Source organism: Herpailurus yagouaroundi, unplaced genomic scaffold, assembly GCF_014898765.1.
Source record: "Herpailurus yagouaroundi ecotype Mexico unplaced genomic scaffold, PumYag 163, whole genome shotgun sequence".
Taxonomy (NCBI): Eukaryota; Metazoa; Chordata; class Mammalia; order Carnivora; family Felidae; genus Herpailurus; species Herpailurus yagouaroundi.
In genome coordinates this window covers 41,328,871-41,340,717 of record NW_024412404.1, presented here as the reverse complement: position 1 = coordinate 41,340,717, position 11,847 = coordinate 41,328,871, and the positions used below count along the sequence as shown (strand labels likewise).

At 59.0% G+C, this 11,847-nt stretch overlaps 2 protein-coding genes across 2 annotated transcripts in view; one reads left to right on the top strand and one right to left on the bottom strand.

Annotated features, from left to right (window-relative positions):
• Positions 1-110: 110 nt before the first annotated feature.
• FBXL15 (F-box and leucine rich repeat protein 15) lies at positions 111-2,200 on the bottom strand. Its single transcript, XM_040486282.1, has 4 exons — positions 2,092-2,200; positions 1,768-1,921; positions 942-1,447; positions 111-432 (listed from the first exon to the last, which is right to left on the bottom strand). Exons 1-4 carry the CDS (start codon positions 2,142-2,144, stop codon positions 243-245), a joined length of 903 nt encoding a protein of 300 aa, XP_040342216.1. The 5' UTR covers positions 2,145-2,200; the 3' UTR covers positions 111-242.
• A 903-nt stretch (positions 2,201-3,103) lies between these two features.
• The window catches only part of PSD (pleckstrin and Sec7 domain containing), a 19,524-nt gene continuing 10,780 nt past the window's right edge, over positions 3,104-11,847 (top strand). The window contains exons 1-10 of the mRNA XM_040486279.1: positions 3,104-3,210; positions 5,895-6,631; positions 6,914-7,016; positions 7,506-7,866; positions 8,595-9,035; positions 10,264-10,458; positions 10,623-10,703; positions 10,917-11,029; positions 11,595-11,653; positions 11,761-11,847. The exon at positions 11,761-11,847 is cut by the window's right edge and continues 1 nt beyond it. Coding sequence (XP_040342213.1) covers positions 5,978-6,631; positions 6,914-7,016; positions 7,506-7,866; positions 8,595-9,035; positions 10,264-10,458; positions 10,623-10,703; positions 10,917-11,029; positions 11,595-11,653; positions 11,761-11,847 — 2,094 coding nt within the window. The 5' untranslated portion in view covers positions 3,104-3,210; positions 5,895-5,977. The remainder of the gene's footprint in view (positions 3,211-5,894; positions 6,632-6,913; positions 7,017-7,505; positions 7,867-8,594; positions 9,036-10,263; positions 10,459-10,622; positions 10,704-10,916; positions 11,030-11,594; positions 11,654-11,760) is intronic.

Here is an 11,847-nt window from a genome sequence, read left to right as displayed (position 1 = left end):
AGTGCATTCTGGTCATTTCTGCCTCAGCTGGGGTGCTGGGGTACTGTGTCTGTCTGACCTTCTCTCCCAACTTCACATCCCTTATCTCCAACACGGCAGCAGCGCCAGGCAAGAGGGGGTAAAAAGCTCTTTATTTGAAGCTCCAGGGTGGGGCAGGGCAGAGGCCTCCACAGTCCAGTTTCCCTACAGTTCATAGTCAGGCCCCCGCCACACAGTCCAGCTGTGACCCATCGGCAGGCAGGTCAGACCTGCAGGTTGACAAAGGGTGCAAAACCAGCCATGTCCTGCAGGAGCACCAGGGCCTGATGCAGCGGCGGCTCCACGTCGATGTCCACGCCGCGCTTCCGCAGGCGGCTCAGGCTGGGCTCGGCCACATGGTGGCAGTGCCGCACCCGCAGCGAGCGCAACGCCGGGCAGTACTCGGCCAAGGTCCTGGGGGAGGAGCCGGGTGAGGCTAGGGGCCAGAAGCTGTTTCGCCCACGGTGGGGGAGCCAGCGAAGCCCCTGCCTCCTTCAAACTCAGAGCATACTTTTTCCCTCCATAAACCTGGATGGGGGGGGGTGGTTATGAGGAGGTCTGGATGGGGTCATACACCAATGTCTCCAGTGAACTCGGGACTTCCTCCTATCTCTTAAAGGGGGAACCTGCTCCTCAGCTCCGCCCAGGATTTCAAGGTTTTCCCCTTGTTGAAAAGAAGCCTGAGAGTCGACTGTCTGTGACATCCGCTCACGCGTAAATACTGGTTCCAAAAAGTTTTTAAACTATGGGTTCTCTGGACTCGGCAATCCTAGAGATCTTTCCTGGTCTGAATGGGGGTGTCGTGGTAGCAGAAAAACCCAGAAACCACAGTTCTGCCTTTTGACAGCTGCACCCCGTCCCTAAACCAGAGGCTTAAAAAGTGATTGCCCTCTTCCCATCCCACCAACCCAAGGCCCAGGCACCTGACGCCGTCGCTTCCGACGCGGAGGCAGCCGGTTAGATCTAGGTGCTCGAGTTCCGGGCAGTTCCGAGCCAACTCCTGGACGGCGGTATCCCCCACATTGGCGTTGACTGCCAGCGAGAGGCTGCGAAGGCCTGCGCCGCGCCTCTGCGCCAGGTATACGATGGCCTCATCCTTGAGCTGACGGCAGGCGGTGAGGTCCAGCTCCTCAAGGGCCGGACAGCGGTCGGCGAGGCCGCGAAGCGCCAGACCGTCTACCCAGTCACAGTGCGCAAGGGAAAGGCGCTGCAGGCGGGGGCAGCCCTCCGCCAGCGCCCCCAGCGCTCGGCGGCTCAGTTGTCCGCAGCCGGCTAGAGCCACGCTCCGCAGCTGCGGATTCCGCGTCAGCACCGGCACCAGATCCTCATCCGACAGCCATTCGTGACACGGTGCTAGGGCCAGCTCCTGCAGCCCCTCAGCGTCCCGCAGCAGCCAGGCCAATGCGGCCCGCGGGATCTGCGGACCCACCTGCGGGCAGGGAGGCACCTCGACTTTCAGCTGGTCCCGAGGGCGGGGCGGGCGCTGCCTCTCCGCCCCATTAGAGTTATTTCCCGGCAGCAACCTGCCTTCGGAGTTTGCCCCCTGACTCCCAGGAGAGACCCCACGTGCCCTCTGAGTTGATACCCGGTAATCGCCCTTTGAGAGTACTTCCCGAAGGGTGGGTCGCTTCCCGGGAGTTCCTGGACGCGCAGAGGGTGGGGAAGGGTAGACAGCTGGGCTGGGGGCTGGGTTGGAGGCGGGGAGGGGGCGGTACCCGGACGGGGGCGGGGCTCTGGCCCCTGGCTCACCTGAGCGGCGTCGAAGCGGCGCAGGCCAGCCAGGTGCAGCTGCACTAGCGCCCGGAAGGCTCGGCTGACGCGCTGCAGCCGGAGCAGCTGGCGCAGCGGCACCCGGCTCAGGACGTGTGGGAGCAGCACGTCTTCCCAAGGCAGGTCCAGGAGCCTGCGGGTAAAGGGGCGTTGGCGGTGGCGTTCCCGGGCCGCTGTTACCTGCGAGTCCGCCTCTGTTATGCTTCTGCGCCCTGGCTCCTAAGAGCGACCCCCAAACCCGGCCCAGTCAGCTCCCTTCCCCAGGTCCTTCTTCCCTCTCTCGGCCCCTCCGGTGCTCGGTACCTGACGGCTCCGGGCTCTTGCTCCCCTCCGGACGGCTCCATCGGTGGCTCCATCGGCGTCCTATTGCGCGTGCGCAGTAAGGTCCTCTCGCTTTGGCCTTGGAGCGGCCTCAGCGAACCCGCCTCTTCGGGCTGTAGAGACAGACCGATTCAATCGAGTGTGGTCTCACTGAGGATCCTATCTGAAAGCGTTCCGGATGGATATCAAAACTGAGGGCCGAGCCGACCGGTGGGGTAACATCAGACCTCGCCTTCTCGGCTACAGGGCTTGAGACCTGAAGCTGGAGAACGCGATGGTGCAGCAGAGACTGGCTCTTTTTTCGTCTTGGGCCAGTGGCCGCCGCTGAATGAAGTGGTGATGGGAGGAGCAGGCAAAGCCAAACGCAGAAGGGGCGGAGCCATGACTCCAAGGTTCTGGGCCTATTCTCTGCCCTCTGGTCGCGCTTAGCGACTTTGAAAAATGGGGAGAAACTATCCAGGCTTTTACTGTCTCGTGTGTAGTAGGTGCCCAGTAATTTGTTGAATGAATTGAATGGGCGAAGCTAGAATTTTTCTTCCTTCATCAAGCAAAATTGCCCAAACCCTCATTCCTGGTTAGTTGTCAAGTACAGGGCTGTCCAGCCCCTTCCACTCCCAGACGATTTGGAAAAGGTTTGCATCTTTAGGGGAGAGGCGTAGAGGGCGCTAAAAAGGACTATCTTCCCAGCTGGGTCCCTTTCTTTTCCCCAGGAGGTCTAGAGTCCTGAGAACAATGAGTGCTCAGCCCAGCCCACCAGGAGTACCGCTTCTGGGCTGACCTGGGGATTAAGCTGTAGGGTTTGGGGCTGGGCCCGCCCTGGGGCAGTGATGCCCCAGAACTCCAGGCTCAGACTCTGGGCCACCCTCTCACCGCGTCCACAGTTCCTGGTTCCAGGGTCCGCTCCGGGGAACCTCCAGAGTAGTGCTTTCCCCATCATCCATTGGTGGGGAGAGTATGAAGGACGCTGAGGGCTACTGCTGTCGCCGAGAGCTGCCCCCCAACAGGGCTGCGCTCTCCCTTCGTGCAACCGCTTCACCTGCCTCTGCATAACGAAAACTGCTTCCCATCCATTTTTTCATCAGGGTCGGGCACTTCTGCAAGGTGAGCAGGTCTGTGCTGTTACTCCATTTTAAAGATGGAACCGAGGCCCTTGGAGAGGACGCGCCTTGTCCAGGGTCAAGCGAGTCGCGATAGAGAATTCAGGCATCCTAGTTTTCCCAGAATCCCTTACACAGTCCCCCCCACCCCCACCCCCGCAACGCAGCAAGAAGGGAGAAGCCAGCAGCGGGGAGGGACCAAAGCGAGTTAGCTTGGGTAAGGGACTTGTTTCCTCTTCCTCAGCCTGCTTGGGGAGGGGGTAGATGAGAGGACCGACCTATGCTAAGATAGAGCCTTGTAGGCGCGCACCACCTCGGGCCGCGCGCCTCCTCCTCCTCCCAGCTTTGTTCGCGCCTCTGCGCCTGCGCAGTGCGACAAATCTGGCGCTGTCCCCTTCAGCACCACGCGGAGCCCGCGCCCCCCCCCCCCCCCCCCCCCCGCGGTGAGCCCCGCGCGCCCCCGCCTCGCACGTCCTCGCGCCCCCTGACCGCCTGAACAGACCCCTTGTTCCTTCCGAGGTCACCACCTCCTGCCCTGGCGTTCCCAAGGAGAGCAGTTGCCATAGGAACTCTGGCGGAGCTTTCTTAAAATAGCTGGGCCCCTTTCTACCTTGGCCAAGGGCACAAGGGTTGCCTGTTCCCCACTTCCTCCACTCCAGGCAGGAGTCATCCCGTCTAACCTTTTACCCCATATGGGCAGGACACCTAACTCAGGCAGCAAGGAAGTTCTTTTTAAAGTCTGACTAATATCCCTCCTGCTGCATCCTGAGCAAGTGGTCAAGGGTTGGGTCTCCTGGGTCCGAGACTCAGAACCCCTTAGGGTTTGAGGCAGTGTTTCCTAGATCTCTTTTCCATAAGTTGATGGTCTCCTGGATTTAGGGGGCGGGTCCCGTCTACACCCATAAGGTGTGCTTGGCGCGGCCGCGTGCTCGTGGGGGCGGGAGCGCGTGTGGCATGTAACAGGTCATGTGGCAACCTCCTAGGGACACGCGTGGGGTCTGGAGCGGGACACGCGTGTGCAACTGGGTCCGGTGTGTGGCTCAGGGGGCGGTGGAGGAAAGGGACGGGGACAGGATTAGGGTGGGGCACGTGAAGGTCTGGCCAACTGAACCGGGCGTTCCATATATCCTCCCCCTCGTCAGGGGCGGGTCTCAGGTTGGCGGGAGAGCCCAGTGGGGACCTAGCGTCGAGAAGGGGGGCCAGTCTCCGGGGCTCAGGGCCCCGGGAGAGGGCGGGGGGGGGCCGGGCGGGCGGCGGACTACCGCTGCCCGAGCCGCGCGTAGGGGGGAGGGGGAGGGAGTGAGAGGCAGGCGGGCCTGGAGCAAGCAGGAGCAAGCGGGAGCCGCGCTGCCTTCACAGCTGAGCTGGGCCCAGCCTCTTCCCTGCCTTTCCTCGGCCCCAGCTCCAGGCGAGCAGCGGTGAGTACTGAGGCAGCTCCAGTCGGAGCTGCACTGGGGATGCCCTGGGCCCCCACTGAGCTTCAGAAACCTGCCTGGCAGGGTTGCTGCTCCTGACCTCTGCCCCTACCCTGCATTGCCACCAGAGGCCCCTTTACCCCCTTTAAAATCTATCATTCCCTTGAGAGGGAGGAGGGAGAGGGGTCTGGTGGTCTGGTGCAGCCTTCCCACCCAGAGACAGGTGACTGGTGGGGGTTGGGGGAGAGGGTGTGTGTACCTGCTGAAGTATGTGTGTGAGCATGCATCTGTATTTGTGTGTAACTGTGACCATAGGTTTCTGTGAGTGTCTGATATGCCTGTGTCTGTGTGCATTGGAGAATGAGGGCCTGGGTGTATATTTGGGTATCTCTTTGTGTGTTCTTGTTTGATGACAGTGTGTGTGTAAAATAAGCATGTGCCTTTACATTACACGCATATTTGTTATGACTGTGAGACTATATGAGGGTGTGTCTTTGAGCAATGTGTGTGTGTGCCTGGGTCTGTGTGCACTGGAGAGTGTTGCCTTTGAATTTGTTTAACTGTGTATACCGATATTGTCTCCGTGTGTGTGTGTGTGTGTGTGTGTGTGTGTGTGTGTGTGTGTATGAGCGTGTGTACCTGTATGGAGAAAAAGAATGTCTCTTTCCCATTTGGCATGTATATATTGGGAGTAGGGGCCTCAGTTCAGGCCTTTCTCCTCCCCTTCACCCTATGTCTTTCAACCCCTCATGGTCCCTATATAACACCACCTCCCGCCATCTTCCTGCCTTTCCTTCTAGGAGGCCTGGGTTCTCTCTCACTGAGTAAGGCGCCTCCATAAGAGAGACTTTGGGGGACCCGTGGATTTATGATGATTATGAATGGCTGACATTCCTGGTCCAGAGTGTGGGGTACCAGCCTTCCCCAGCCCCCATCAGAAGTAGCTCCAAAATGCCACAGGGATTCTGAACTTACTCAACTTCTGAAATAGCTTCCTTTCTCCTCCCAGGGTGATGCTCAGGGCCCCCAGAAGAAGGAAAGGAGCCAGGGGCCTATTAGGGGTATAATTCTTTTCTCCTCAGGCCTCCATGGAAGTAGCCCAAATAGGAGGCCTGATCACCTCCAGGGGTGGGGTCAATGATGCTATATTCCAAGGGTGGGCTAGGCCCCCTGGCACTCAGATGGCCTATCCAGCTTTCCCCTCCCTATCTGTGCTCTCCTGACCATCCACCTCCCCTGCAGCTCACCCCCTGCTTCCCTTCCTCTCTTGCAGGCCTGTCCGAAGAGCATGCTGCCCCCTCACTCCCCGCCTGGCCTTGCCATCCCTGCCCCCCCAGCCTGACCCCCGGCCCCAGCATGGCCCAAGGTGCCATGCGCTTCTGCTCCGAGGGCGACTGTGCCATCTCCCCACCACGATGCCCGCGCCGCTGGCTCCCCGAAGGCCCAGTGCCACAAAGCCCCCCAGCCAGCATGTATGGCAGTACAGGCTCCCTGCTACGGCGGGTGGCAGGGCCAGGTCCCCGAGGCCGGGAACTGGGACGTGTGACAGCACCCTGTACACCCCTGCGTGGTCCCCCCTCACCCCGTGTTCCTCCTTCACCCTGGTCACCCTCTTCACCCACTGGGCAGCCCCCACCGGGGGCCCGGAGCTCTGTGGTCATATTCCGCTTTGTGGAGAAGGCCAGTGTGAGGCCATTAAATGGGCTACCTGCTCCCGGAGGCTTGAGTCGGAGCTGGGACCTGGGTGGGGTCTCTCCTCCCAGGCCCACTCCAGCCCTTGGGCCTGGCTCCAACCGGAAGTTGCGGCTAGAGGCATCCACATCAGACCCACTCCCAGCCAGAGGAGGCTCAGCTCTGCCTGGTAGCCAGGGCCTTATACATGGGCCACCAGCCCAACCTCAGGTTGGGGCAGATGGCCTTTACTCCTCTCTCCCCAATGGGCTGGGGGGACCTTCTGAGCACCTGGCCAAGCTATTCCCAGGACCTGCTGACACTGGACTCCTGAACCAGGTATGCGACCTCTCTTGGGCTCCCTGGAACTCTAGAGCCCCAGAAAAGGGGCAAGGCTTGGCCCTTTGGCAGTCCTGGGCCTGTCAGCTCTTCACTCTAAATTCTTTGATCTGTCCTAAATCTGTCTCTTTCTTGCCCTCTGTGTTTGCCCCTGTGTCTTGGCACCTCTATTATCTGTCCTTGTGTGTTTTTCTTTCTGTCTTTCTGTCCCATGTTCTTGTGTCTTTGTATGTGTGGCTTTATCTCTGGATGTCTGTGTCTATTTCTCCCTTCTTGGCTTAGGGGGACACCTGGTCCTCCCCCCGGGAAGTTTCCTCTCATGCCCAGAGAATTGCTCGAGCCAAATGGGAATTCTTCTATGGCTCCCTGGACCCCCCAAGCTCAGGTAAGGTCCTGGACTGAGACAAGGGGAATAGGGCAGGGTCTTCTCCCCAGCAGCTGAGGCATGGTAGGGGGCCTTCCTTTAAACCTCCCTCAGTCCTTCCTGGGGTCATGAGTTGGCTAATGCCTCTCCAGGCCTCAAACTTTCCATCTGTCTTATGATGGAGGGTTGGGGCGTCATCGCTGGGTTGGGCACCTAGAGGAAGCTAGATAGAAAGGAGGGCATGACAGGACATCAAGGGTCAGTCTGCGGAGCAGAAAAGAAGCTGGTCTCCCGCAGGCCCCTCAAAGTTATTTGACAAGAACTTGATTTGAAACGAGCTCCACTGGCACAAGGAACAAGCTGGGTTCATAGCAGGAGGAATGGTGGCTAGACAGTGAAGGAACTTCCTGCCAATATGAGGCAGCGGGGAAGAGCTCCTTCCTAGAACAGAATCAGGACAGGGAGCTGACCAGTATAATCTGCTGACCGGGATGCCTATGCATACTACAGGTGCTAAGCCCCTGGAGCAGGCCCCCCCATCTCCACCTGGGGTGGGCTCAGGGCAGGGCTCTGGGGTGGCTGTGGGGCGAGCAGCCAAGTACTCCGAGACGGACCTGGACACGGTGCCCCTGAGGTGCTACCGCGAGACCGACATCGATGAGGTGCTGGCTGAGCGGGAAGAGGCTGACTCGGCCATCGAGAGTCAGCCCAGCTCTGAGGGCCCACCTGGCACTGCCCGCCCACCTGCTCCACGTGCCAGCCCATGCCTTGGCCCTTGTCCCAGCCTGGGCAGTGGCGATGAGGACGAGGATGAGGCAGGTGGGGAAGAGGATGTGGACGACGAGGTGTTTGAGGCCTCAGAGGGGGCCCGGTGAGTGCGGGAGTGGGAGAGGACAGTGGCTGGCCCCTTTGAGCTGGCCCAGAGGCAGAGCTGGGGGAAGAGGGGCTGGACTAGAGATGAGGGCTGGACCGGGAGGGTCAGGACCAAGCTAGTGGTGCCGACGGGGCGATGCATCTGGAGACCGGACAGAGGCCCGAGGCCTGGCAGAATGCTGGGGACGTGGAGGGTGTTGGCAAGAGCCCACAGGGCAGGGAGTAGCCAGAACAGGGGAGGAAAGGCGTTCTAGTAAAGAACAGGAGGCAGAGTGAGAGGCCAGGGTTCAGAGTCAAGCCTGGGGGCACAGGAGCATCAATCTGGATCCTGGCTTCTGGCAGGAGAGTGGGGAGCGTGGGGGCTTTCTTCTCCGTCTCACACCCCACCTCAGCCTTGGAGCCTCATCTTCTCCTAAGATGTTGCCGGAAATAGAAACGGGATGGCAGGAGGGGAGCGGATCAGGGAGGAGGAGAAAGGGAGATTAGCAGGGAGGAAGAGAGGAGAGGGATTGGGTACTGGGGACGGGTAAGGCTGGGGTTCCTCAGGGGCACTGAATAGCTTGGTGAACCTGTGGTGGGGACTCCCTACCCAGATTCCTTAGAGGGCTGGGGACCTGTGAGAAGGAGAGGATAATCCCCTCCACAGAGTAGTATGAGAATTCAATGAAATGCTACCTAAGAACTGTCTTCTGGGCCCCTGATCAGAGACTCTCCCTGCCCCTGCAGGCCAGGCACCCGGATGCCTCACCCTGGGCCTCTCAAGTCGCCCCTGCCCTTTCTGCCTGGGACCAGCCCCTCGGCTGACGGGCCTGACTCTTTCAGTTGTGTGTTTGAAGCCATCTTGGAGTCACACCGGGCCAAGGGCACCTCCTACACCAGCCTCGCCTCCCTGGAGGCCCTGGCCTCACCTGGCCCAACCCAGAGCCCCTTCTTCACCTTTGAGCTGCCTCCCCAACCCCCTGCTCCCCGGCCTGACCCACCTGCTCCTGCCCCACTTGCACCTCTTGAGCCAGATTCTGGTACCAGCTCTGCTGCTGATGGGCCTTGGACACAGAGAGGGGAGGAAGAAGAGGCAGAGGCTGGAGCCAAGCAGGCCCCAGGGAAGGAGCCCCCTAGTCCCTGCCACTCGGAGGACAGCTTTGGGCTGGGGGCGGCACCTCTGGGCAGGTGAGTGATTCCTTTGATTCCTCAGACTTGAGCCCCCCCCCCACCCCCAGAGCCCCAGGAATAGTTGCTTCAAGGGAAAGATCCTGAGTGGGAAGATGTAGTTTATATTCCTGACCCCTGACAGAGTGGTTAGGGAATGCCGATGTTTGTTTTTCCATTTGGAGGACTACTTCCTTTGGCTATGAGGGGGAGCCCCTCACAGCCCACCCCTAGGACCCCCTTGGTCCTAGACCCAGTGACTTGACAAACAATGATTCAGGATTGAATGGGTCCCAAGAGAACACTCTCCTTTCCAGAAAGGCCCTTCCTACCACAGGCAGAGCCTTTAACCTACTTAGAATTCTTGTGACCTTACCCCTACCCAGCCTGGAGGCTTCTCCCAAAGATGCAGCCACCAGCCTCTCTCATTGCCTCCCTCCCATGTTGCCTCCCCCCTTCAGTAAGGAGCTTCTCACCCTTCTCCAGGAAGTCCTGTCACCAGTCTAACCTTTCTGCTCTCCCTCTGCCAGCTACCCTCTCAGTCATGGAAGCCATGGCAACAGGAGGGGGTGGCCAGGGAGACAGGGTTGCCTAGCAACCAGGAGTTTCCGGCCTCTGTCTCTGGGGTGACAGGTGGCTTTGCTAGTAGAGCAGCTGGGATGGCGGGAAGGGAAGGGGTGGAGGAGACAGGGGATGAATGGAGTGCACTCTGACCCCCAATCCCCTCTGCTTGTTTGTGGGTGGAAAAAAAAGACCAAGGATGAAGAGCCTCCTCTCCTTAAAAGGCCAGAAGAAGAAAGACATAGGAGTGGGAAAGTGTCCCTGCTGCCCTCAAATCATGGTTTGACCCTCCACTGTTCCTTTCTGGCAGCCTGTCTATCCCACTTTTGCCCATATTCTCAGAGATAGAGGACTATGTTCTGACTAAGGCCAGTGTGACAATGGGGAAACTATGCCTATGCCTAAGAGCAAACCTAAGACCTAAGGGCTTTGGGGAAGCAGCAGAAATCCCCACAGCAGAAATATGAATGCTTGTTTGAATTTGATGCAGGCCTTCTACAGAGAGATGGTAAGGATGGAATCGGCTGATGGAGGGAACCCATACAGTGTCCTTCTCTGGAGAAAAGAAAAATGCCTTCTCTGTGTCCCAATCTCCCCCACTCTGTCTTCTGGCTTTGGAGGCAGAGGAAGGATCTGGATGGTCCCAGAGGGACTGCCCCACCTCTGAGCTGGTGTTTTACCCTGGCAGTGAACCACCGTTGAGCCAGCTGGTGTCTGACTCGGACTCAGAGCTGGACAGCACAGAGCGACTGGCCCTGGGAAGCACAGACACCTTGTCCAATGGGCAGAAAGCCGACCTGGAGGCTGCACAGCGCCTAGCTAAGAGGCTATACCGACTAGACGGCTTCAGGAAGGCTGATGTGGCCCGGCACCTGGGCAAGAAGTAAAGCCATTGGCCGGGATTGATAATATGGGGAGAGGGGATGCATCCTGTGGGCAGCACCTCCACACCCCCTCTATCTAATGCCCCCAGGTCTCTAGGTAACCCCATCTGGCCCCTTGACCCTTTCCCTTGAGACTCCACCTGACTATCTGCCCTGCCCACAGCAATGACTTCAGCAAACTTGTGGCTGGCGAGTACCTCAAGTTCTTTGTCTTCACGGGCATGACTCTGGACCAAGCTCTCAGGTGGGTGTTAAGCCCTTTGAAGGCAGGCCCCACGCTCCAGACCTGCTTTGCAGCGCCTCAGTTGTGCCTTCTCTGAGCACCTGTGCCTTCCCTAGGCTGCCCTGATGTCATCCTTCCCCCTTCCCAGGCTATCAGGGCATGGCTAAAAGCTGGGGCTGCCTGGTTAGGGGACCTTGGGTAGAGGTGACATGCTCCCTCTTTCCCCCTTCCCAGGGTGTTTCTGAAGGAGCTGGCCTTAATGGGTGAGACCCAGGAACGGGAGCGTGTGCTGGCCCACTTCTCCCAGAGATACTTCCAGTGCAATCCAGGAGCCCTGTCCTCAGAGGGTGAGGAAGCCAGGGGGCAGGGCTTTCCCAGCTGGTCACTGAAGCAGATGGGCACAGTGTGTGCACATAGGAGCATGAGTGTGTATGTAGAAGTGAATGCATGCACAGGCTTGCAGGCATGTGAGCATGCGTGTGTGCAGTGCTGACATGGCTACGTGGTTGTGGAACTGAGCATGCGGGCAAGCATTGCTAGGGTCTAGTGTGTGTTGCGAAGAACCAGGTGGCAGGTGTATTTGCATGCCATTGTTCACATACAAGTGCAAGACAGCGTTTGGCTTGAGTGTGGATTCTGTTTGGCTGCACTGATCTGCAAACTGTGAGGGGCCCACTGGCTTTTGTGCATACTCACAGAAGCATGTAGGTGTTGGGGAAGATGTCCCTTTCAGGCATCTGCTGGAAGAGTGAGGTCTTTTGGCTGAAGGAGGTAGGGTTCACTACGGGGTTCAGGACTTATAAAAGTATGATTGTGGGCCAGAGTGGGCTGGGGGTGAACTGGAAGGCTGGGGAAGACAGCTGTGGGAAGAGTCCCTGGAGGTAGCTGAAGCTGAATGTCAACTTTCCCTAGACGGTGCGCACACGCTGACCTGCGCCCTCATGCTACTCAACACTGATCTCCACGGCCATGTGAGTGAGAGGCTGGCAGGAGGGAACCCCCCAAAAACAGACTGCCTTGAGACTTAAAGGCCTGGGAGCCCAAGGCCCCCCTCACAGGCCTCTGTGCCCTTCCTTAGAACATTGGGAAGCGCATGACCTGTGGAGACTTCATCGGGAACCTGGAGGGCCTCAATGAAGGCGGAGACTTCCCCAGGGAGCTGCTC